The 27,908-nt window shown below is 35.4% G+C and overlaps 1 protein-coding gene across 6 annotated transcripts in view; it reads right to left on the bottom strand.

Annotated features, from left to right (window-relative positions):
- The window catches only part of Srp54 (splicing regulatory protein 54), a 274,433-nt gene that overhangs the window by 32,367 nt on the left and 214,158 nt on the right, over window positions 1–27,908 (bottom strand). For 4 of the 6 annotated variants that reach the window (XM_090374416.1, XM_090374414.1, XM_090374415.1 and 1 more), the window contains one exon: window positions 24,261–24,623. In XM_090374416.1, coding sequence (XP_090230542.1) covers window positions 24,261–24,623 — 363 coding nt within the window. Of the gene's footprint in view, window positions 1–7,209; window positions 7,258–24,260; window positions 24,624–27,908 lie in introns of those variants that run through there. The other 2 variants (XM_090374417.1, XR_016546991.1) reach the window with 2 other exon arrangements.

Below are 27,908 nucleotides of genomic sequence, written 5' to 3' on the forward strand. Positions count from 1 at the left end.
CAATTTACATCTTCACACTGGCAGAACTGTTAGTGACACCAAGTGTATGCTCCATATATAAGGTCTAAAAATACTACAAGTGCATAGTATGCTAGAGGCAACTAAGCCAACTTAAATGAAAGTTGAGGTGTGGCAATCCACACCAACAGCAAAGTATTGCCTAAAAAGATCAGCTAATGATCTTTTTAATAAATTTTACACCAAAATCTTCACATTACAGATAAGAAACCCATGCTGTTGTTAAACCAGAAGAATTTTACCGTATCTTCTTCAAAATGGGATAGAACAGCTTTGGAAGCTTCAATTGTGGAACACAATCAACAATCAAACATTTGCGAATCCATTTTGCAGAGTTTTACCATACTTAAATTACTAGGGGCAATACGAAAATATGTTCATAAGAAATGGGGAGCATTTCTATCAGCTATCTTTCTTAGCCAAATTCAACGATCACCTTGCTAATTTATCCATGTACTATGGAATTGTAAGAGTAATGGGTCTTCCTCACCATTTATTGTTGAATAAGAAGAGAAATATTCTTCTAATATCTTTTCATTTTTACTTCACAAAGAAATATTTTATGACAGCTAATAAAATAGTATTGATTTTCAGGTCTCTTATGAGTCAAGTGCATTAAATGTAAGCAAGTCCAGTCTATTCCATGATGAACAAATACCTTGTTTGCACCTTCATATCAGTGGACCTGCAAGTAACACAGAGCATATGCCCCAAGGCAATACTACTATAAATGCATAGTATACAGGAGGTGATTACCCAATGTAGGCCAGAGTTGACCTGTGGCATCCATAACAAATGGTAAGAGCCAAAGATCTGTGACTCTGGGTAATACTTGTTAATAGGCATAAGACAATTATTACTGTTATGCAAGGTGCCAGAACTTTGCTCCAAGCAAAGTTCTGGCACCTTCACATCTTTTATCATGCAATATCCTTGTCTTTTGAGGTTATGATTGATATCAAGATGAGATCCAATATTCCATATATTTCTCTAGGAGGCATCCAGGTCAGCCAGTGCACTGCAAAGATCATATTATATTAATGAGTCTTATAACAAGTCTTATCTAAAAATTTTATTGATTCCTATATTTTCCCACAAACTTTTACCTCACCGACATTAGTGCATTAAATAGTCAAACTTATCTACAGAAAAGAACTAAACCGCCCAAAAATTTTTCTTACTTCGTTTCATAAATATACACAGCCTCGGTTCTAATCTTAACAATGTATATTTCTATCTATAATTTTTACTTGTCACTTTTTCTGACAGAATCTCAATTATCAGTAGCCTCAAGCACCATTTATCTCATCTGATGATTCCTTTCACCATAAAGATGGGACTTGTGATATTCCTTCTCAGAAGCTTCCAAATCTGAAATCTTCTCTTTTAAAATCTGTTTACTCCATTCATTTGTTGCCTATATTGTTCTCCAACTCTAAAAATCACTTTCTTCAATTTAACTTTTAAAACAGTGATGTCATTTTTCTTGATTTTATATTCATTACTCAAGCTGGTAGAGACATGAGGCTTTTGATATTATTGATAACTTCACACAACCTGCTTGCTAGAATACCAGACAACCCGTCCAAGTACACAGTTAATGTTGGCTGTACTCTAGGTTCCTCGGATCACAGCTTAGTGATAGTGTCATTTTTAAGGAAGCCCCTGTCCCATGCCATTTGACATTATAAGAATCAAGATATGATAATTTGCATGACTCTCATCCCTCTTTTCTCGATAGTTTTAAATCATGTGATTCTAATATTTGTTCAGATTTGTGTCTTCTGTCCACACATACTTGATGGTGTTATCGAGGCAGCATTAGGTGGATCGCAAAAAATGCTAGCTCGGGGGGATTTACAGACTAAGTAGCTGGAGGTAGAGTTGAAAGCGATTCTTGCACTGCTTCTATTAGAATGAGCAGCAGCCTGGAGGGTGAGGTGCTAGGGGTTTCAGGGACTGGTGGGAGCCATCACGAAACAAATAAATACATGGGCTGCATTAGGGTAACTAAGAATAACTGCATGTACACAATGCTAGAAGTATAGTAAATAAATTTGATGAATCTGAAGTGCTGGTCATTATAGGAATCAAGTTTATAGGAAATTGTTGGGATATCAGAGACATGGTGTCACACAGATATTAGGAATGCAGAATTGGAATTTGGGCAGTACAATGTGTACAGAAAGGATAGACAGGATATGAAGGGCTATGCTGTTAATTAAGAAAAACAAAATCTAAGGAAGTGCATCCAATTGACATAGATGGACAGTTCAATGTCGAGCCAGTTTGGTGTTATATAAGCACTAGGAAAACAAAAATGAGAGTAGGAGTGCGTTATAGGCCTAATGACTCTAATGAGTACAATGACTAATAGTACAGAGAAACAGAATGGACCAGTAAATTAGATTGTGTTATAATGGGGGATTTTAACTTCCCAGGTAGACTGAAACTTGTGCATTGGTCACTTGCACACTAGCAACACTTTTGTGGATTTATTGGATGATTGTTTTCTGCAGCAGCATGTTCGAGAGGCAATCAGAGAGTGTAACACTTTGATCTGGTTATCAGCAGTGATTATTCGTGCATTAAGAATTTGCAGATAAAGGAACCACGCACAGTGTACTGATGTGGGATTTACTTAAAGTTATAATTACCATCAGGGGTTAAGGGAAGGGTTTTTGCTTTCGCAAAGGTGACTAAAGTGGTCTCAGACAGTTTTTAAATTCTGTACAGCGGGCCCAACTGATGATGTTGCCAACAGCAAATTCTAAGTGGGAAGTATCCAAAGAACTAACTGTGGAAGCTACTAGGCTTTTCATACTGATTTAGAAATACTGTTCAAGGTTTAGGCCTAAATGGATGTCAAATGAACTAATGGGACTCGTGGCAGAGAAGAAAAATGCATGCGATGCATATAAATTATCAAGCGACACAGAAGCCTATGGCAGATATAAGCTAGTCTGTAATTAAGTCACAAAGGAGATTAGGCAAGCGAAGGCAGATTACAAGAAATCTTTGGCAAAGGATGCTAAGAAAAACAGCAAAGACTTCTTTACTCATATAAACTGTAGAAGGAAGGGGATGGATTGGATTCACAAAGGTAAGGGTGACATGAGTAATTACAGATCAGTTAGTTTAACTTCTGTTACAGGGGAAATAATGGAGTCACTGGTTAAAGATGCACTGCAGGATCATCTAGACAAGACTCCAGTAATAATTTAGATAGAGCATGGGTTTGTTAAGGGAAAGTCTTGTCTGACAAATTTGATTGAATATTATGATGGGGTTACAAAGGAACTGGATCAATATACTTGGATTTCAGGAAAGCTTTTGCACTATTGTGCATGGAAGACAACACTACTGTACAAATTGGAGCAATATGGCATTAAGGGTAAGTTGCTACAATGGATAAAAGGGTGGTTGAATGGGAGAAGACAGAGTAGTAATTAATGGACGCAGCTCTTCGTGGACTAGTGTTATTAGTGGAGTCTCCCAGGGTTCAGTGTTGGGCCCACTGTTGTTTTGTATATTTATCAATGACATTGATGAAGGTATATCAGGCTTAATGTCGAAGTTTGCAGATGATACAAAGGTTGGCTGGGTTGTTAATGACAGTAATGGCAGTGTGTTACCACAACAGGATCTAGAAAAGTTGGGCAGACAGGCTGAGAAGTGGCAACTGACGTTTAACATATACAAATGAAAAGTACTGCATACATATGGGTAGAGGTAACCCCAGAGAAATGCACCAGCTGTGTGGTACTACACTTAGGGTGGTAGAAAGTGAAATGAAAAAGACCTGGAAGTAATTGTGTCAGATATATAAAGTTTTCTTGAGCAATGCAGACAGGCTACCAGAGGGGACCGTGGGGTATTGTCAATGATATACAGGAATTTTGTTAGTGAGGGAAAAGGAGGTGATTATCCTTTTACACAAGATTGGCGAGGGGAACAAAGGGGTTCTCTTACCAGGAAAGGCTTAAGTTCTGCAAATTGCAGTGGCTGGAGACTAGACACCTGCAAGGTGATCTGATTGAGGTGTATAAAGCCTTGAATGGGTTGAGCATGCTGAATTCTGATGGGATTCTTCCGCTTGCTCAGATTATGAACCTGAAGGGACATAAATTCAAATTGAGGAAAGACAGTTGGAGAATAGATGTGCAGAAATTTGCCTTTAGCCAGTGGGTAGTTGATTGCTGGAACAAACTACCATCTGTCGTTGTGGAAGTTGATAGCTTAAATAAATTCAAGGAGAAACTGGACAAGCTTTTAGAGGGATGTGTGAAATTGTTTTTTTTTTTGGCTGATGCTACAGAAGCTCATATGCTGGGTTTCTTGCATCACATGCTTCCATTACCCCAGAGAAACATACCAACTGTGTGGTACTACACTTAAGGTGGTAGAAAATGAAAAAGACCTGGGAGTAATTGTGCAGTCAGATATGAAATTTTCTGAGCAATGCAGACAGGCTGCCAGGGCAGGTCATGGGGTGTTGTCAATGGTATACAGGAATTTTGTTAGCAGGGAAAAGGAGGTGATTGTCTCTCTGTATAAGACATTGGTCAGGCCACGCCTTGAGTACTGCGTGCAGGTCTGCAGGCCTCATTTTAGGAAGGATGTAGATTTGCTTGAGCGTGTACAGAGAAGGGCAACAAGATTGGTAAGGGGAATGAAGGGATCCTCTTACCAGGAGAGGCTTAAGTTCTGCAAATTGCAGCAGCTGAAGACTAGGCACCTGCGAGGTGATATGATTGAGGTGTATAAGGCCTTGAATGGGTTGAGCACGTTGAATTCCGATGGGATTCTTCCACTTGTTCAGATTACAAACCTAAGACATAAATTCAAATTGAGGAAAGGCAGTTATAGAATAGATGTACAGAAATTTGCCTCTAGCCAGCGGGTGGTTAATTGCTGGAACATACTTCCATCTGTCGTGGAAGTTGATAGCTTAAATAAATTCAAGGAAGAACTGGACAAACCTTTAGAGGGAACGGACGTGTGAAATTTGTTTTTTTTTTTCTGGCTGACGCTACTACATAAGCTCATATGCTTGCTTCTTGCATCACATGCCTCTACTACTATTACTTCCACCTCTGCTACATTTCAATGATTATGTTGCATTCTCATCTAAAAATAACTGATTAGCTTCTTACTTTTCCTCCAACTCTTGCAACAATGATCTTGGGCAAATCTCATTCCTCTATACTACTGAATATCTCAACTGGCCTTCTGACAGAAAGACATTAGAAGAATCCTGAAGAACTTTGATTCCAAGAAGTTTCCAGATCCATATGGCAATTTTCTATTTGTTCCTAAAGCCTGTGCTATAGAGTTAACTTCTGTTTTGTTGTTGCCTTTCAGCATACCTATTCCATTCGTGTTTTTTGACTTCTCCGTGGAAATTTTTATATTCAATCAATTTCCAAAGTAATGGAGAAATCTATCAATGGTCAACTTTGACACTATCTCGAAACCTTCCACTTGATTAATGACTGCTAGCATATTCTGTTGGTGCTGACCCACTGGTGGTCTTGCACAAATTGTTGGACAAATTTCATCGAAAATTTCAAGAATTCTAAGGTCATAAGACTTTTGATCATATTTGGCATGAAGGTCTTTTAAGCAAGCTTCCTTTTTTTTGGTCTGCTTTATGTTTTTTGTAATTGGGTCTCCCCATGCTCTGTTCTTTCATCCTCTCTTTCTTCCTATTTATTAACCCTTTGAGGAGTGAACATGATATATGATTTGCACATGTGGGTTCAGGAGAGCACATATGATGATCTAAGCTTTTGCAAGTCATTTCAAATAATGACTTCCTTTAAGTACAAACTGCCTTGAAACTTTTCTAGCATGCGCTGCAATCTCTTATCTGTGTTTACAACCAGTCGTACACAGTTTTAACATATGCAGCACAAAAAGAGCTTTTAAAATTGGACAAGGATATTCCACAGCTACTGTTGCCCAAATTTTGCTTATAAAAGCTGAAATTCTCTGGAATTTATAATTAGAAGTGATGAAATTGAATTAAAGTGATAGATAAATGAATGTAGAGGACATTAGTGCTTCGGAGAGAGAGAGAGAGAGGGGGGGGATAAAAGCAATGACCTTCTTTTAATAGTGGGAAATAAAGTAAAATTAGTAAATTAATATTTAAAAGCATGTACATACAAAATTTTTATATCCATTTTTATTCACTCCACAGAGCCTAGCCTGCTCATAAACTCATTGTTGGGAGCTCACTGATGTTCAGGAAACCTACCCAGGAAAGGGTTAAAGACATTCTTTTATTGACTGGAAATCCTATCGATAGTTATGTTGATATTAGTGCATTATATAACACTTTTCAAGAAACCCTGCACTTCAAAAATACTGCATTTCAACTATAACTTCATTACCCACTACCATTTCATTAAATGCTGAGTTCCAGGTAATTTTCCAGTGGGGAGAGAAAAACTGATTAATGAATCCTAAAAATCAGCCAATCCAATTCTCATCAAACAAGTCTGCAGATCCCATCTTTGATGGCACTCAGATTTCTAGACATGATCACATTTTTACTGAGGGACATGACCTCTAACCTTCTGCATTGAAAAGACTAAGTTTTTCTTTTTTGTTCTTTGCAATACTGTATTTTTTTAAACAGCTTATTCCCCTGAATAAATTCATACCACCACAGAATCAAGTTTTCTTATCTGGGGTTGTGTCCCAAAACCAATCTTAAACCAAAAGAATATCCAAAAGAAAGTAGTCAGGTTTATTAATCATTTCTCACTTACAGATACATCCTATTCACTACTGCACACATGTTCAGCATTGCTGAATTAGAATCTGTAATTTTAGCCATTTCAAACCAGTCCAAATGCATGCCTCAACTATTCGACATCCACTCACAGTTCAACTCCGGTCCCACCAAACTAACCTTTTCTCTTCCTCATTTATCCTTCTATGTTTGTTCTTTGCATCAGCTCTCCTTTGTTGGTATTTTCCTGAAAATTACAATCTACAGAAATTCAAGTTCAATGTGAACAAGTATCTTGTCTTCCCAACCATCAACCAATACGTGGTACTAGAGTACTATAGATTCTAATACCTTTTGTGTTTGAGGCCATCATAAAAAAAAAAAAAAAAAAATTAAAAAAAAAAAAAAAAAAACAAACAAAAAAAAAAAAAAAACAAATGAAAACTCACTTTTTTTTTTGAATTCTGGAATTTGCACTGACATGTTTCCAAGGTCACCTGAAAACAAGAAATAATTAATAATTTTAATATTCCAACCAGAACTTAATATAGCAACCACAACTGGGGTACGTTTAAAACTTATCAATACCCCCTCGTACAAGTAAACACCAAAACTATATAAATAGTAGAAAATTTAAATTAATTCAGGATTAATTAAAAGAATTTCAGCGGAGGCTTCAAGTTTTGTGAAGCTATTACTTAGCAATTACATAATTTTTCAAAGCTCAATCTGAAACCTGTGTGACTTTTTAAAAATAAATGTGTACATGAAAATTCAAAATTTAACTCCTTGTTTCGAGGTGTAGTTTTGCTTAGTCCATCAAAAAAAAAAAAAAAATAAAAAATAAATAAATAAATAACAGTGCCAAAAACTAGGATCAAGACCATAGGTGTCTTTTGACAAACATCTTCAGTTAGTTAACTGTCCATAAGAAATGTATGAAGTTATAAAAAGAGCTGACATGACCCACAGTGCAATGATTAATCAGTGGGTAGTGAAGGGAGTGAGTGAAAAAAATTGCATTCTAATAAGAAAACTGTATTTAGCCTATCAAAGGATCATAGAAAGGTTTCTGTTATATCAAATAATATAATGCAGTGCAAATTCCAGAATTCTGAATGGATCAAGTAAGCTAAATGCTGATGGCATCCTTACTCTTGTTTAAACAACACATATGAGGGGACATAAATTTAACTTGAGGAATGATGGTTGCAGGACACATGTGTGGAAATTTGCCAAGAAATAGACAAATTATTAGAGGGAATGGACAAGTGGATGTGGGAAGTTTTTTTTTTTTTTTTTTTTTTTTGGTGTGATGCTGTATAAGTTTGGTTCCTTTCTTCACAGAGACTTTAATGCCTGTACTTGATATGTCTGATGTCACAGTGGTGCCAAATCTAGATAAGGTAGTACTAATTTAAACGCATTACAATCTTGTTGCTAGGAAGTTTTATAAATGGTGTTATTGACATTCTGTATATTTAAATCCCGTTTCTTTTTAAATTATTAAACATACAACCCAATTTATTATATAGTGACATAATAAATATTTATTATATAGTCTCAATATACCATGTAGTTATATCAATCACAGATCACAGTTTCGGTTATAACACGAGTGTGATCATGTTCCTCTAAGGGACATGATAAAAAACCTGAAAAAAAAAAAAAAAAAAGGTAGAGGGGATTATAAGTCCTGCTAGGGGCAGCATATTTATGTGCTATGCTAGTGTTACTAAAAGCATAAAAATAGTATACATATACTTGCAACTAAGAATGGATGCACATACACTTAACCAATACTTCAATTTGATAAATTCGATGTATTCCCAAAGAAAAAGTTCCAGGAATACCATACTAGCAAAATTCAAGGGGTAATTGTTTGGGGGGGGGGGGTCCCTCCATAACCATGGCATGGGAAAGTATACTTCTTCTGAAGTTACAAATTTTACACAGCTTTGTATTCCTGAGTTTTGAAACTTGAAAGGGATTTTCAGAAGGCACCACCCACCACTGTTAAAATTAATGATAACACACACACGTTTTTAGATGAAAGACGCTTATAGCAATTATGTCTTTTTTAAAAAAAGAACTGCAGTGTTGATAATTTTATTCTAATTAAGCCTTTTTTACCTTTGTGACATCAAGTGGAAATCAAAAAGGGAGATCTGTTTGTTTGTTATTAAACACAAACTGACTGCAGCATAAACCAAGACTAGAATATAAACCTAGACTAGTAAGTGTAATAAAGTTACCATACTTGAGTAGTAACTGCACTTGTCGAAGCTCATGCATCTCAAAACTTACAAAATCCTGACTACTTGAGATCGTTCTAAATATTAGGTAGCTGAGTCATTCCTTATTTATTACATATATGCTGCACTGTAATCTGTATTCCCTGTAAATATATTTCATTTGGAAGTGTTGGATTATTATAAGAAATTTTTAATTTTGAAATTTTACTGTTTAAATATATAGTAATTTTAAAGTGCAGATAAAAAAAAAAAAAGAAAGAAAAAAAAAAAAAAAAAAGTAAAATTAAATTTTCACGCATAAAAATGCTGGCTTAATAGGTCATCCTTCAGTCATTGGATATTCATATTAAAATATTTTGAAAAACTGGGTAAATTTTATTTTCATCTATGACATGGTTAGCTTGTAATGCATGTTATGGTTTTGCTCCAACACCCACATTATACCAAGGTTGCAGTGTAGTGCAGAAACACCCCATCATCAATCTCTATGAAAATCTGTTTGAAATATTGGCTATCTCAGAGTGATTTGGAATAATGACTTTCAAAAAAACTTTTTTTTTTTTTTAAAGTTAATGCAGATGATACAATAGCAGAAGCCTGTAAATATTATGAACTTTGTGATAGAATTATTTAAACAATATTTATGATATTGCCTCTATTCAGGAAGGGCTGCAAATATGATATTGAAATTCAGTTTGCATCTTGAATTCTCAACTCTACTTTATCCTGATATGAAGAAATTTTTCCTTAACATTTCAGTAGCACCTTATCTAGGTGTGGCACCATAGTGATACCAGGAACTGGCACCTAGAACTACATACTATGCTTCAGTATCAATGCATCACATTTCAAAATGAGCTCTCAAAAACATACATACACAATTCCACATTCTCTAATTATTAATTTTTAATAATTACCCCAATTAGGAAACTGGAATCTGTAGCCATTACTGGTATAAACAGAACTTTTCCAATTATGAACTTCTGTTTTAGGTTACTTAGAGAGTTTTAATACATTTGTAGTTTAGATTGTAAACTTTTATCTCACTTCCACAACTCACATATTGCTTTTGTGGGTAATGCATATGCATTCTTATTTCTAAATTCATATACTCCTCTGCAGACCAAAAACTAGTTAGTATTATTAACAGCAGTGGCAAAATAATGCAAGTTTATACAGTAACTATAAAAGGTGTGTGTGTGTGAGGGGGAATCTTTGTTTTCCCACCAATAATTTGTCTAATTCTTTAAATTTATTCAAAAAAAAAAAAAAAAACTTCCAGAAAACCACGTGGAAGTTTATATCAAATCAAAATGTTCACCTGTGTGTGTCATTTGAGAAAGACTAAAGATGCTGTCATCACTTAATCTTTTAAAGGCTGAACACTTTCAGGTATCCTTGCCAATACCTAGTTTCCAGATACTGCAATTTACTCAACTCAAGCTCATGACTTTCTTGACAAGTCATGCAACTGATTTTTTTGTCTGCAACTGACCTTGCCGTTCTTCTCTGCTCCCATTCCAATATATCTACACCTTCCTTAAAATCAAGCATTCAATCTGCACGAAACACAGATCGAAGAGCTGCTAAATCTGCTCATATAGTCACCACAAAAAAATATAAAAAATAAAATAAATAAATAAATGAATTTCAGTTTCTTCCACTGATGGAGCCTCAACTTATTCGATACTAACAGGAATGGACTAAATAAGTTAAGTCATCATTGATCTAAATCTTATTTTAAAGGTTTAAAATTCTAAACTTTTTTAATTTCACTTTAATCAGTTAAAAATTAAAGTATTGAAAAAGCTTTGGCTGCTCAGACTGAATTCAAGATGCAGACGAGCCACTGTCTTATACAATGGGATAATCAACTGTCGTCCTGCTGTAAAAATTGCATCTATTGTTGGCAGAATCCCATGTGCTATCCTAGGAACTTACCCTCTACAATTAGTCCATAGGTCTTTTTCATTCTCGACTACCTTGAGTTTAGTACCAACCAAATGGCATGCTATTCTCGTATTGCTGCTAATTGCCATTTTTTGGACATTCTATTTATCTAGATCTTGCTGGGGTTGTAAAGAGTACATCACTGAATCCCAAGGAGATACTGGCCATTAATAACCACCGTCTTGTCTCTTGCCATTCAACTATCCCTTTATCTACAGCAACTGTTCATGTGGAACAGCATCAAAAACTTTAGTTAAAAATCCAATACAAGGACAGGTCAATAAGTAATGCACTGTAAGCTGTAACATTTATTTCCTGAGATGTTGTAACCATATTTCACATATATAAAATATTTCAATGTTGTGGAAATATTGCTCAATGTAACCACCAGGCTCGCTGCACTTCCTCCAGCATTCTTTCCAGGCAGTAAATGCACTTTGGTAAAAATCAGGAGGCTGACGTTTACACCGTTTATCGTCAGTCAGAAATGAGTTCATATCACTCTCAAACACCTTACCATGCAGGTATACTTTCAGTCTACCAAACAAACAAACAAACAAACAAACAAACAAACAAACAAACAAACAAAAAAAAAAAAAAAAAAAAAAAATGCCCCCAGCTGGGTGACCCTGCATTATCCTGATGAAATTTGATGTCCTGCCAATTTAGTTTTCAGAGCTCGGTTAAGTTTTTCCAGGGACAAGCAGTATCTTTCTTTGTTGTTACGCTTTGATCCCAGAAGAAAGTGGCCATAAGTTTTGTTGATTATTTGTAAAGTTTTAGCTTTCTGTTTACAGTTTGGTTTGCGGGCCATAATGGCAGAGCCATGTTTCATCACATGTGATGACCCCTTTAAATCATTCAGGACTGCCAGCACCAAACCTCCAGAAGATTGTCACAGATATTTTTTCTTGCAGACATCTTTCACGTGAGCAGCTTAGGTATCTACCAAGAACAGATTTTTCTGTTCTTGGTGGGTACCTAAGGGTTTGTTCCCTTGACATTTTAGCAGCATCCATCACATGTCTGGTGATTGTGCACCTGTTATTTTGAATGAGCCAATCAACGAGTACTTTTTTTTCACTATTTGTGACAGATAGTCTTCTGGCTCTTGGTTTGTCCTTGATATTGAAAACACCTACCTGAAATCGTTGGAGCCACCTCTGGTCAATACTTCAATCAATTGTCTTATCTCCATAGACTGCCAGGAGTTTTTGATTGATAGAGGTGGCTGACTGATTGCCTGATTTGAACAGGTACTCCATCACACGCTGTTGCTGGAAACAGCTGTCACTTTGACTATCCACATCTTCATATCTAAAACACCAGAAAAAATGATATTAAGCAGGTAATTGGCAGTACAAGTGTACATCAAAAATTCCCCTTCTTCCTTATGCATGCATGTGTGTATGTGAGTAATTGTGCATTACTTATTGGCCCGCCTTTGTATATGATGTCAAAACTATTTTGTGCATCCAGGTCCTTTGTTACTACCTCACAGCAGCTACTCAGACTGGTCAGACAAAATCTCCCCTTAACAAGTACATTCTGTTATTGACATATAACTGTGTTCCTGTCAAGGTGGTTCTACATTACTTCCTTAACCATTCTTCAATTATTTTACCTGGCATCAAAGAATTTTGTGCATAGGAGAGAGAGAGAGAGAGAGATTTACATCTCCAGCCTGTAGGAACAACCCCAAAATCCAATGATGTTGTTCTCATAATTATGGCTAAATGCTTATACTTACTTTTACTGCTTCTTTTAATAAAATTGGATAGATTCCATCAGTCGCAAGTGCCTCATTTAATTTAAAATTCAACGAGTACTCTTCTCGCTTCCTTTCAGTTTTCATAAAATCAGTCTAATCCTTCATGTAGAGAATTAAGCTCACCTACAATCTACGTGTTCTGAGATACCTCAGGGAGGAACCTGGTGTTCTCTCCTGTTCTTGTCCTCAATTCCTCCACATTTGAAGAAGGCCCATTCAAACAATTTTTACTTTAATCAATCACTTTCTATTCTTATTAACTATTTAAGGGTATTTGAGCTAGAAATAAATCCTGATAAACCTACTGATATAGTCACCAACATGAAAAAGTAATCCATCTTAAATTCTTCCACTGATGAACACAACTTATACAACCAAGGTTCATCCACAGTCCTTCCATTTGGCATAAAATTGCATGGTATCTGCAACCTATGAAAATCAGACAGAAACCTTGTCTAGTTCCCAACAGCCATTAGCATTTCCTCACTAGAATTTTTTTTTTTAGATCCTTCTATTAGACTGGTTAACCAGTTCAATGTTGCTTGCACATTATGCTACTTGGATCAAAAATAAAACAATGAAATTATAAAACATCCTGTTGCTTTTGCAGTTCCATGTTTTCTTTAATAATACTCTCTTCTGACTTTTTCTCTGATATTCCAATATCATGATTATATGTATGTAATTATTCTTGTTTGTATTAGCATTAGTAGAGACATAAGATGCAAGAAAGAAAGCTTATGCAGCATCAGCCAGGAAAAAAAAAAAAAAAACCCGCTCCCATTTCACCCCTCTGTTCGTTCCAAATACCTGTCCAGCTCAGCCTTAAATTTATTTAGGCTATCAACTTCCACAACAAAAGATGGAAGTCTGTTCCACCAAACAACTACCCACTGGCTAAAGGCAAACTTCCGCACATCTATCCTACAACTGTCTTTCCTCAATTTGAATTTATGCCCTCTCAAGTGATTATTCTGGGCAAGAGGAAAAATCCCATCAGCATTGAGCATGCTCAAACCATTCAAGGCTTTATACATCTCAATCAGATCACCTTGCAGGTGCCTAGTCTCCAGACACTGTAATCTGCAAAACTTAAGCCTTTCTTTGTAAGAGCAACCCTTTCGTTTCATTCACTAATCTTGTTGCCCTTCTCTGTACTCGTTCCGACAGCTCTACATCCTTCTTAAAATGAGGCCTCCAGACCTGTATACAGTACTCAAGGTGTGGCCTGACCATTGCCTTATACAAGGGGATAATCACCTCCTCATCCCTGCTAGAAAAATTCCTGTATATCATTGACAAGACACCATGAGCTACTCTTGCAGACTGTCTGCACTGCTCAAAAAACTTCATAGCTGCCTGCATAGTTACCCCGAGGTCCTTTTCATTCTCTACCGCTGTCAGTGTAGTACTACACAGTTGATACATTACTCTGGGGTTACTGCTTCCCATATGTAGTACTTTACATTTGTCAATGTTAAACTTCATTTGCCACCTCTCAGCCCATCTGCTCAACTTTTCTAGATCCTGCTGCAGCAGTGTACTGTCATTAGTGTCATTAAAAATCCTGCCAACCTTCGTATCGTCTGCAAACTTGGACATTAAGCCTGATATACCATCATCAATATCATTTATAAATACAGAAAACGACAATGGACCCAACACCATACCCTGAGGGACTCCACTAATAACATTAGTCCACGATGAGCAGTGTCCACTGATTACCACTCTCTGTCTTCTCCCACTGAACCATCCCTTTATCCATAGCAGCAATTTGCCTCCAATGCCACACCGCTCCAATGTGTGCAGCAGTCTTCCATGTGCAACAGTATCAAAAGCCTTTCTAAGATCCAAATATATAATATCAAAGTTATTCCCTGCATCCAGTTCCTGTGACCACATCATCGTGTCCAATCAGGTCAGGCAAGACTTCTCCTTAACAAAACCATGCTGTGTCAGAGCAATAACTGAAGTCTTGTAGATGATCCTGCAGTGCTTCTTTAATCAGTGCCTCCATTAATTTCCCTGGAACAGAAGTTAAACTAACAGGTCTATAATTACTTGTGCCACCCTTTGATCCTCCTTTGTGAATTGGGGTCACATTTGCACATCTCCAGTCCATGGGTACCTCTCCTGAGTCCAAGGAAGCTCTCATAATTATGGTTAAGGGTTTGCTTACTTCTTTTGCTGCCTCCTTTAATATAAGTGGATAGATTCCATCCACCCCAGGTGCCTTTCTTATGTTTATCTTCAACAATTTCTCCTCCAACTTCCTCTCAGTTATTACAAAATCATCTAGCTCACTGCCAGTGTTTAATTCACCTCTGGCATTCCCCTCCCTGAATAACTCCTCATGTGTGAATGTATATGCAAAATACTCATTTAGTTTGTTAGCCACCTGAGCTGGATCATCAACAGTTGAACCATCAATATCCAGTTGACCAATCTGATTCATCCCTTTCCTTCTAGAGTTTACATAGGTAAAGAACTCTTTGCTGTTTTTCTTTGCATGTTTATATAGTACTAAATGTAAATGTAACTGTACTATATATATTAAATTAAAATATATATTTATTTTTAGAATGACTGTATTTGTGTTACCTAATCATGTGAACCTCAGTTGGGGGTATGCTTGAAGTGTTCTGCCATTGTAACATTTCTTTGTAACAATAGACTGACATTACTTTTTTATTTATTTAACTTCCCATTACAATTAGGTACACTTCTGATATTCCTTTCTTGAATAGCTTTGTCACTTTCAAATGTAGATACAAAATATTTATTTAGCTTGTCGGCAATCTATTCAGGATCACCAATGGTTATGTCAATCACATCCAAGCCGACCGGGCTAGCCGGGTGGGTAAAGTGCCTGCCTGGTAACCCAAAGGTCGCGGGTTCGAATCCCGCCTCGGGCTTGGATCAAAGTACTGCAAAAAAAAACCTTGGGAGGTGCATTATGGCCACAGAACCAACAACTACAAAAAAAAAAAAAAAAAATCATATCCAATGGGTCAATATGTTTCATCCCTTTCCTTATAGCAGCGTTTCCCGCACTTTTTTAGTCACGGAACACCTTTCATCTCAAAACATATTCATGGAACACAAGTTTAGCGGGAGCCAAAGAACTGTTGCTAATATTTTATTACATATGATGCACTGTGCATCAGGAGCATCTTTATTTCCAACACATGTAAAGCCGAAATTCAAATGACTGCCATTATACTTTCGCTTTGGTCTTTTATTAGTTGGTTCCTGTTTTTTCACTTCAGATTTTTGGGAAAGAAAAGGCTGCGATTGTTCTCTCTTTGAAGTGTGACAATATTGTGTTTGTTTCCATCGACTACAGTTGCACTACTAGAAGTACTTGCTTCTCGTTTTAAAGTTCCTTTTTTAAATCACAAATCCATGGTCACATATTTTAATAATAATATTTTGAAATACTAATAATTATGAAAAAAAAAAAAAAAAAAAAAAAAAGTGAGTTTGGTTATGATATCGGTTCGCTTCCTCCTCTCCTTCAACTTGTGTACTCCAGACTAAATTGTATACAAATGGCATATTAGATTACCATATTGTAGGTGCCATTACCTCTATGCATACTTTTCTATACAAAGCCCACCAAAATAGTGTTCCGTGGTCTATTTGATTATTAGTCTATGCCAGTATATTAATAACCGAAAAAAAAAAAAAAAAAAAAAAAAGGTTAAATATCATAATGATACAAAAGTGGTGTACACTACAAATATGCAAAATTTATTTTATTTTTTTAAATTATTAATTACGATTTTTTGCAGAACACTTGTTCACATCTCACGGAACACAGTTTGAGAAATGCTGCCTTATAGTGTTAGTATAACTAAAGGATACTTTGCATTCTTAGAGCCAAAGTCTTCTCATAATCTGCCTTGGTATGCTTAAACTCCCTTAGCAACTTGATTATATAGTTTTTATAATTACTGTTAAGCTTCTGTTCCAGTAATAATTTATTAGCATTAGAGGTGGCTAAATGATGCAAGAAGCAAACTTATACAGCATCGGCTATAAAAAAAAAAACTTCCTGTTTTATTTTGTCCATCTCTTCTAATGACTGTTGAATAGTTTAAATTCATTCAAAGAACCCACTTCCACAAAAACAGGTAGAAGTTATTCCAACAATCAATTATACTCTGGTCAAAAGGAAGACCTTGCTGTTGATCTAATCTTATTGCTCTTCTCTGCAGCCATTCCAATGGATCCACATCCTTCCTAAAATGAGACTTCCAAACCTGCATAGAGCATGCAAGTTGCAGCATAACCATTGCATATACAACTTATACACAAAGGGATAATCACTTCTTGTCACTGCTCGAAAAATTCCTGTATAGCATTAAGAGAATTCCATGAGTTGTCTTTATCAGCCTGTCTGCATAACTCAGAAAACTTTAATTGGAATGCACAATTACCCAAGTATTTTTTAATCTTCATTACCTTGACTTCAGTACCACTCGTATGGCAGGTATTTTGAGTTTGATACTCAAAAGAAGTATCTTGCATTTACTGATGTTAAACTCCAATTGTCATTTTCCAGCCTATCTGTTTAATTTATACCTGATTACTGTCATCAACCACCCTATCCACCTCTTTATCAACAGACAGATATTAAACTTAATATGCATATTATATATGTAGATATTAAATTTAATATACATCAATATTAATAAATATTAGAAACAGTAAGGGACAAACACCAAACCACGGAGGCCACCACTCATGATATTAATTTACAAAGAGCAGTGACCATTAATAACCACACTGTCTCCTTCCACCCAACCATACTTTATCCACAGCAGTAACTTGTCCAAAATGTCACACTACTCCAATTTCTACAGCAAATGTTCATGCAACAACAGTATTAGAATTCAGTGACAAAAATGTCACTGAATTCTAAGCTAAAATTATTTTTCGCATTTAATTCCTTTGTAACTAACTCAGAGTAGCTAATCAGATTATTCAGACAAGATATGTCTTTAACAAATCCATGCAGAAATTTTCCCATAATTGCCCATACATTTTTATTCTAAGCCACTTAGTCCCATAAGTTCATTTGACAACAGTTTAAGTCTAAACCTTGAACAATATCTTTTAGTATCAATTGTTAAAACAAAATCCCTTACTCTTGACAGCAGTTATATCTTTAAATAAGTCTGGTGACTCTCCCCCAGTGAAACACTGCCCAACATTATTTACCTCCACTAATACATACATCTGCTGTTTGCAGTCAAGTTGTGAGTGTAGATTTAAAAAATCTTAAGTCTTAAAATTTCACATCATGTTACAATTTCTACATATAGTTTTTTTGTGTTTACCCATAATAGGTATGTTTTACTTGCAAATAATAATCTTTTTATGTCCTAATTGATGGCAGTAATGTTGGGGTAGGTTACACATTCAACTTTGTCTGCCTCTCACCTCTCTTTCAGCAATGGAAACATAGTTGTAGTGTGAGTATGTGTACAGTTTATCTACATATCTACTGCACATTGATTAAAATTGTACCGTTATAAACCATCCACAAATAGCAAAGAAGGTGCCCAAATCACATTGAAAATTTTGCTACATTTGTGGATGGTTTAAAACAAACTTAAAGGAAGAAAATGTGAGTATTACTAAACATGAATATTCTTTATACGCTGGTTGCAAGATTGGTGGATTTGAACAAAACTTGGGCTCCACACACATGCTGCATTAATTGCACCAAAATCCTAGTTATCCACAAAATCTATGTGGATAACTAGGAAAATTAAATGTATGCCTTTTGCTGTTCCTATGATGTGGTGAGAACTGAGTAACCACACTGATGATTACTTTTCTGCATGGCAAAAATATCAGGGAATGTCCAGTAAAAGCAAGCACAGAATTAAATAACATATCATCTGCAATAAAGCCTGTTGATACAAGATTCTCTCAAAATCATGGGATAAAAGAAACAGTAAAGAATATAGCAAGTATTCTTGTGTTGCAGACTTTGCTTGAATGTCCCCTTCAGTAGATTTGGACTACCAAATAGAAATTTCACACATTGCACTTAATTAAACAAGAAGAGTTGAATGACTTTGTGATTTAAATTGATCTAAAGAACAAGCAGAACTTCATGGTTCTAAGTTACAAAAAGGGAAGTTACTTGAAGCAGGAACTAAAATTACAGAATATCAAAAACATCACAAAGTGTTTTAAAAATATTTCATTATGAAGGATAGTATGCATTTCTGTATGGATATTAGTAGTCTTCTGAATGAATTGAGCATTGAATTCAATCCCTATGAATGAAATATATTTACTAATGCCTCCAAATTAAGTTTAAAAGCAGTTTTGCAGCACAATGGAAATGCATTCCCATCAATCAGTTCCTCTACTTCATGCTGTTTGAAGAAACATATGACATTATGTTCAAGATTCTGTGTGCAGCACCATGGCTATGCTTGCAATATTTGTGGTGATCTTAGGTAACTGGATTACTCACTGCACATGGAGGTGTCACAAAATACTATTGTTTTCTATATTTGTGGGGCAGTTGGGCAAACAGACAAACATTATGTTGTGCAGCAGTAGAAAAAGAGCAATGAATGTTTACAAGGGAGAAGTGATATAAAATATGTTCCACTGACTGAACCAAAAATGTTTTTCTTCCACCTTTGCAAATAAAGCTTGGATTAATGAATTCTGTTAAGGCTCTAGATAAAGAAGTGGATTCTGCTACCTAAGGGAAGTGTCACTGGGCCTCATATTAAGCTATAGGATAATGACCTAGTAGCTTGGCAAACACTTAAGTATGAATCTCTGGCATCAATTTTATTGCAATATTATAGAGATATGGGCTGCCAAATGTCTTTGAAAATCCATTTTCTTCATTTCCACTCACTTTTTGTCCTAAAAAATTGGGAGGTGTAAGTGATAGGCATATCCATGATGGAAGATTGCTGCTGGTTTCTTAACAGAGGAAGCAAAATGGACTATAAGAAAAAACTGTCTAAGTGGCAATATTTCTAAGAAAATAAAATATATGCAGCACATCATATGTTTGATTAAAGTATTTTAAAATGAATAAGATTAATTTTTAAGACAGCATATATATTACTGTATGATATTTGAAACTGGTCATTCATTAAGTTACTAAAATGTTAGTATATCTTACATTGGAAAAGTGATAGTGACATTAATTTTAGTATTTTGGAATCAGCAACCTTTTATCTGGAAGTATAAAAAAAATTTATTTATTTATTTTTTTTTTGTTGACCAGTATAATCAGATCAAGCATACTGCTTTCTTTTGTTGCTCCTCTAACATATTGGCATAGAAAACAATCATCCAGTAAACCTAGAAATGTTTTGCTGCTAATTTAATAATCAAACCATAAGTTCCATTCAATATCAAGAAAGCTAAAATCCTTAGTGAAAAGGATTTTAACTTTCTAATTTATTGGTTTGCTATATTTGTTTATATAGTAGTTTGTTACACTCTAATATTACCATCTTTTTTTCCTATAACATACTTCTACTCTCAATATTGTTTTCCCAGTGTTTATGTCACAACAGACTGACTCAAGTGTAGCAATCCTTGTAATTGGGTGAACTCTTAGAATTTATGCATTTCTTAACCAAGAGCATAACTCCCATCCACTTCTGTTCTTGTCCTTCCTTTCCACATTGTACTCAATATATGCAAATTCTTCACTGTTCATGCGAGACTGACACTATGTTTCTGATATTTCTATAATGTATAGAAATATCATTTGATGATTTAATACTTCAATTCATCATATTTCTTTACTATATGCCTAACATTAATGTATTAGCAAGTAGATGCATACCTTTTTACATTCTTAGGAACTCTTATAGCCCATTTGTCCCAGTAATTCCCCCAGCCCATCTTGCTTTCCAGTCTATTTCATGTCTGAATAAAAGCATTATCAGAATCAATTGCACCACTAATTATGGCTTCCATTAAACTATTAGTCTGTATATCTCCCCTCCCTTTTCTGACCTGCCTGAAATTGCCTCAATAGCACTTACAAATACTATTTAAGTGAGTCTCATCCCTGTAAAATAGTCCTGCCTGTTAACAAGTGCAGCTGATACTGGGAAAAATTCTATGAAAATTCTATTCCACGAGTGTCGCACAATTTCTCAATGGCTGAAATGATCGACGAGGCTCTCATCATGCATTACCAATGAAAATTCCAGTCCTTTTTAATATTCTGTTCCTAATTTGTGACATTTTCTTAACATTGCCCCACATCTATGAATTAAATGCTCATCCTGCTTATGCTTAATATCATTAGTACCTTTTATGTATCCTGGTTCTATTCCACCTATTCTTTTTGCATAACATATTTCCTATTTCCTGACAACAATAATTACATCCAATGGGACCAGTGCCTCTTGCCCTTAGTGACCCTGCCATGCAGTTTGCTGTGCGAGAGCAGGCTTTAGTGTTGAGTTGTGGAACCAAATTTCTGAGATGGGTCTACTGTTTTAATCGATCCAAGGGCATCAACCCCCCTTTTTAAGCACTCTAATTCCACCACCAAAACAATGAATTTCCTCACTCTCTTTGCATCAAAAATACAAAAAGGTATCTGTTATGGCTTTATCATGTCCTACTATAAATCAACTGTAAATACATAATACCTGTAGTACAACCAATAAGACCCTGATTTGCAAAAGGAGTGTTGTCGGAAATCCCTCCTCCAAACCAAATCATTCTCAATGCTCCAAGCCTTTGCTTTCTTGCTGTAGGTCTGAGGCATGATTCGAGTTAAAACTGCATTCAAGTTCTTCCACTATATCTTAACAATACTAAGAGATACATAAATACAACAATAAGACTATACTATTCCTAGCTACTAAAGCAGTGTACAGGTAGTTCCCGACTTTACGAGTTAATTCGTTCCTAGTGGGGAATTTATTTCCCATAGACATAATGTTAAAAATAGGGGTTACATTATCAACAATGAAATTAGTTAATGTTTAAACAATGATCGATTTATTCAAAAAATGAAAATGTAGCCTGTAAAATCAAGCAAATTGTAATAATAGAGAAATTATTTATGACTTACAAATGTTAAAGAATGTTTATTCTTCACCATCGTCATCAACTAAATGCACACTTGTTGATTGTCTCAGCACATGCTGGTTTGTTGCACAAGGAGTTGCCTTCTCCAGAAATGCTTCAAGAGGCATTTATTTCAAAGATATTCTTCTCTTTCCTTTTTAAATTTCAATAGCATGCATAAGCATTTTTTTAACGTAATGTACAAATTGCAACTAACACGATTTGTGCGGAGTAACGAGTTTATGAAGCTTAAAAAAAAAAAATGAAGAGAAGATTCTGAAAATTTATTTATGTTTTTTATATAATTAAAGATTTCAGTAAAGGAGTAACACATTTCCCCATAATAATGTAAAAAACAACACAATTCCAGCTATCAGTATTTTCACAAATGCAATAACATCGAGTTTACTACTCGTTTATAATTGATTGCACTAACAGAAAAGCATAATAAACCGGAAAGTGCAAATTCTTTTTATTGTTTTATGGTCGTGCCAGAAATGTGCTTTAGAAAAATATCACAAAGCCATTCAAAATTAGTTCTTATAACAGAACATATGATAACGGTAGTGCATTTTAATTGATAACTAATCCAATTTACCATATAAAAACGACCCTTTAGAGTTACGGTATATAGTGAAAATTTCAACTTTCGAGATTGTGGAACGAATTACCAAAAAACAATGTGTTATTGGGTTTACATTATGATATTTTCACGATAGGATGGATTATTTGTTATTTGGTTTTTTTTAGGAGCATTAGCAACTAAGGCCATATTGCTCCGGGATATGCGGTTGTCATTCCCTGACCTTTCCGCATCCTCCATATTTGGTGGTGACGGGCTCGAATCCCGGTCTAATCAAGAAGCGCGTGCTAACGCACCGCTTCTCCTTCCCACCTGGCTACGGAGGCACCGCGATAGGATGGTGTCTCTGGAATGGATTAATATCGTAAGTGAGGTACACTGTAATGTATAGCTATGCACATGGTTTGAATTGCAATATTTATGAAGGTTTAACGTTCATATTTTCAATTTTGTTGATACTTGTTACTTGAGGGAAAAAAAAAAAAAAAAAAACACTTGTAAACTGGGAACTACCTGTATACATATCACACCGCAAAATCGTTCCACATGAACAAGTGCTGTACAAATTGAAGCAGTATGGCATCAGGGACAAGTTACTGCTATAGATGAGGAATGTTGAGTGGAAGGAGATGGAGTGGCTATTAATGGCCACTGATCTTCGTGGATAAATGTAATGAGCAGAATCCTCAGGATTGGCTCCTACTGTTTTCAGTATTTATTAACAATATTGATATAAGTGAACAGTTTAATGTCCAATTTTGCTAATGATACAGAGGTGAGAGAATGGTTGTAATAAGATCTGCATAGATTGGATAGATGGACTGAAAAGAGGCAATTGGGGTTTAACACTGATAAACGCAAGGTACCACATTTCAGTAGTAAAAATCCATTCAAGAATAATATACCAGTTGAGTGGTACCAAATTGACTTTGGTGCCCAAGGTAGTGAAGAATGAAACAGATATAGGGGTAAATGCACAGCGATGCAAATTTCTCTGAGCAGTGCAGAAAAGCTGCTAAGACATCTTAGCATCATCAACAGGAACAAAGAGATGATTATCCTGCTGCAAGACAATAATTAAGCTGCATCCTGTGTATTGCCTACAGGTGGAAGCCTCATTTTATAAAGGATGTAGAGCTTTTGGAATGGTGCAGAGAAGAGCAAAAAGATTAGTCAGGGGGAGCACAGAGGTACTCTTACTAAGACTGGAGAATATAATTTACTTCTATAAATTATATCTGGAGACTTAAGTATCCATCAAGAGACCTAACTGAAGTGTTTATGGTTTTAAATGGGTTGAATAAACTACATGTGGATGACACACACACCATAAATTTAAAATGAATCAGAGGAAAGACATCTGGAAATTTGCTTTCAGCCAGAGAGTAACTGATTATTGAAAGCAACAAACTTTCATCTTCTGTTGTAGAAATGGGTAGTTTGAATAGATTTAAAGAAGGATTGAGAATATTATTAGAAAGGTTTGTTTGTTTCGGGATTTATTGGGCGCATCGGCAACTATGACCATAGTGTGCCGATATATTAGAAAGGACAAATGAAGTGGGTAGCTCTGCTAACATTCTAACTTTTTTTAATTTGTGATGAACCCATACAAAATCGTACACTCTCAAAATTTAATTTTCACAAATAATAATAATAATAATAAAAAAAAGGACCTGATGGATTTCAGAGATGAGTTTTGGAAAATCAACCAATTGCTAATTTATTAAGATAATTTTGAATGGGGGAAAAGACAACCAATTTTGGACTGGAAGAGAGAGAGAGAGAGAGAGAGAGAGAGAGAGAGAGAGAGAGAGAGAGAGAGAGAGAGCATTTGCAACAAAAACTCACTTGGATGATGACTCTCGTTTTGGGGTTCTCGATCGTGAACGAGATCGTCTCTTTGGAGTACGTGATCGCCTTCGTGGTGTGCGAGAACGTCTGCGACTCCACGAACTCCTTCGTGATCGGGATCCTCTTCTCCGTGTGGGCGACCTCGATCTGCGTGGTGATCGTGATCGCCTTCTTGGTGTTCTTGATCTTTTTGGAGTTCGAGATCTTCGCCTGCGAACATATGAACGTGAACGAGATCTTGACATTCTCCGCCGTATTGGGGATCTTGACCGTTTCCGGGGAGGAGATGGAGATCGCGAAATCTTTCTTTTAGGTGATCTAATAGTACTAGGCGACTTAGAGCGACGTTTACTGGGTGATCTAAAAAAAAAAAAAAAAAAGAAGACAGACATATATGACCTGTTGATCCTAATGAATTTCTTGTATAACTGTTTTTCCAATTCTAAATATATTTGTAAAACAGGTTTTGCTTCAGGCATTATACAATTAAAATAAGTTAAATCTCTATAAAATGTCACCTTAAGATTTATAGTTTTATATGTAAAACAGAACAAAATTATTAGTAGCTACTGAAATATGACCAATTCTCACGATGATGAAGAATAAACTATTCTTAAAATTAGTAAAGGTGAGATAAGTCACTGCAAACTGATAATTATTTCAAGAATGAGAAAACACTGCTTTATCAAAGTTTGAAAGGGGGATGAAACAGAGTGTGCTTTTTTTTTTTGGAGGGATGACTCCAAAATGGCATTCCCTATAAGCTGTTTTGGAGTTCTTGTGCATTGACATATGGACTCACATTGAGGAAAAGACAACCAACAATCAAAAGCAAGGTGGTGAAAAATGATACATGATGAAAGGGATGAGAGAAGAGTGGCGGAACATTTAGTAGTGCCAATATGTCATTGAGAGTAGAGACATTCACACTTGAATACATAACTAGTTGAAACCTTTTGTGCAGGGCACCCTCCACCAGCTAACATTACTGATATCTGTGAATTATACAATTCCAGGAAGTTCACAACTGGAGAGTAGAGAGAGGTACGTGTGCCTGATGACTTCAGTTTACTTTTTAAACTATGCTGACTGTAGATACTGCATATCGCAAAATAGGGGGAATAGACCTAATAAGCATGGCTGGTTGAGCCTCCAACAATTTGATGCATATGAAAATGTAGTGTATATCCAAGCTGGAACAAAAATTAAAAGTTTTGAATCCACTATATGTTTCTTAATATATATTTTTTGATTGGAATGTTCATTCAAATTTTTTTTAATGGGAGATCCCAAGCAAAGCCAGAAGAAATTTGATATTTCTTGAAATTTGTAAGGAAATATGGACTGAGGAAAGGTCTTCAAGAGAACAGATGCATGTGGAATAAATAAAGAAGAAAGGTTATTTAAATATTATTGCAACTGAATTATCAGTAGATACTAAGTGATTCACACATATCTATCTCACTCCTTCCCCCTTGGAAGACTACTGAAACCTGTAACACTCTAGAAGGATTGAGAGCTGGGAAGCCAAAAGGAAGTGTTCCTGGGAGTAAAAATACAAAGAATAAATTAAGCAGAAAAAGTTAGTTTGTGGACAGCTGAACTAACACTAGATGGCTACTGGCTGACACTTTATTTAAGACTTGTTTACAAGGTCTGTAGCAAAGGCTAGCAATGTCCTAAAAATTAATGTCAGTTGCAAGAGGTGCAGTGCATACATTGCATGCAATCATAAATACTGTGATTATTTATATTTTTTAAAATTAAATAGTGAGTGATCACATGGCAAACAAATAGAACCATCATTATTCAGTTTCAAAAACGTAGAAAATGGTCTTTATTCATTAAGAATAAAGCTGAAATGCATACATATCTGCACTGGTATAGTAAGAACACCAAAGTCTCATTTTCATCAGCATACCAAAATACTCAGCAGCTTGTTCAGCATGAAGACAGCAGAGGGTAACATATAAACTTTTGCAGAGAATTTAACCATTTTCATCATTTTGTAGAACTATTCATCTTGATTGGAGAGCAACTAATATGCAGACATAAATTTGATTTAGTTAAAATATATAAAGTACACCAATAAAAACAACAAAAAATAATATTTACTGTAAAAAAAATTATACTAAAATAAACCCAGTGAAAAGTAATAAAGATATGCGGCACTACAAAAACCTAATTCAAAGCTTTCAGCAATACACAACATTCATTCATGAGGTAAAAAAGATGGTTAGTTTATGCAGATATTTTGGTTCATCAATTCTTTTGGTCACAGAGTACCAGTTCACATGCTATACTGGTTTCCTATGATTTTTACTGTGCATTATAATTGTATACAAGTGTGGCCAATTTGTATAATGGCAAATTCACTTGTGTGGGCCTGACTAAGAGGACTTAAGAGTAAGAATTCTTCAATTCTCCAATCAGATCTGAAACAAGACCTCTCCAAATAAATGACATGCAGCAAACCCAGTATACAGTCACAGAGGCTGTGGGATAAGTAGAAGAAACTTTGCCTGTTTCTCTTTACCCTGCAAAGCAACCAAACTTTACTACACAAATACTGTTTTAATCAGTTTATTGGTAGGAAAGGATAAAATCATTACAGCTTTACCTTAACTATCAGCCCCAATATCCAAATTAAAAGGCTATTAACATTTAAAAATGTAACAAATCTTTGGCCAAGTTTTGGGTTTTGCAATTATTTGAATGTGGCCACTACTGACCTTTAAATGTTAGAAAGGAGAAAAGAAATGGAGTTGGTGCCACAGTCACCGAACTTAAACTCAATTTCACTGATCTGACCTATCATTTAATTTCTTGAAAAGTACTGAAGAATATAGCAGAATTGGAGAATTATTTCACATAGGGGGAAAAAAAAAAAAAAAAGGTAAATTCTCCATTTAACATTGCAATGAAAATGCTAACAAGCAGGTTAGCACAATAATATCAAAAATACATTGTGCTGTCTGGGAGTTATCCACATCAATAAGCACAGTAATCCTAGGAGCTAAAGCAATGAGTCTATACAACTTAAACACATGTTTTGCGCCTGAGTGAAGAAACAAATTGTAGTAGTATCCTGAATGGCAACAGGTTGTTACAATAGAAATTAGTGAAATTATGGACGAGACAGAAAAAAGTCATGACAGAAACAGATGGATCCAAATATGAAGAAGAGATTGAATCAAATCCAGAGCCAAAAACACCCTAGATATAGTTCTACATTATACTGAGCAATAGCATAAGTCAATGGTCAACTACAAATGTTTATAGAAAAATTGTAACTATCTGCAAAACTTCACATTTCATCATCTAAACAGATAAAAGTTACCAGTTTTATGTAAATGAATGTATATTTTTAAGTGTAAATAAAATTCTTAGTAAAGTTTTTGATTCCCCACTTTAACTGACCAACTACAGGTGCTGATTATATGCAATAAGAGGGTTTCTACTGTCATTTGTTAACCCATGTCTTAATGTGTGGGGCCGATGGTGTAATACGGACAGCATTCAGGTATGTGGGGATTCATGATTTATTGTTAATTATTTAATATACACTGGTGTTCAAAGAAAGTGCATCACCCCTTAAAATTGTAATTGTCCAAATAACCTAAGTATATGGCAATATTTCTCACA

The sequence above is a fragment of the Mastigoproctus giganteus genome, chromosome 5 (assembly GCF_048544385.1).
Source record: "Mastigoproctus giganteus isolate SK-2022 chromosome 5, ASM4854438v1, whole genome shotgun sequence".
NCBI lineage: Eukaryota > Metazoa > Arthropoda > Arachnida > Uropygi > Thelyphonidae > Mastigoproctus > Mastigoproctus giganteus.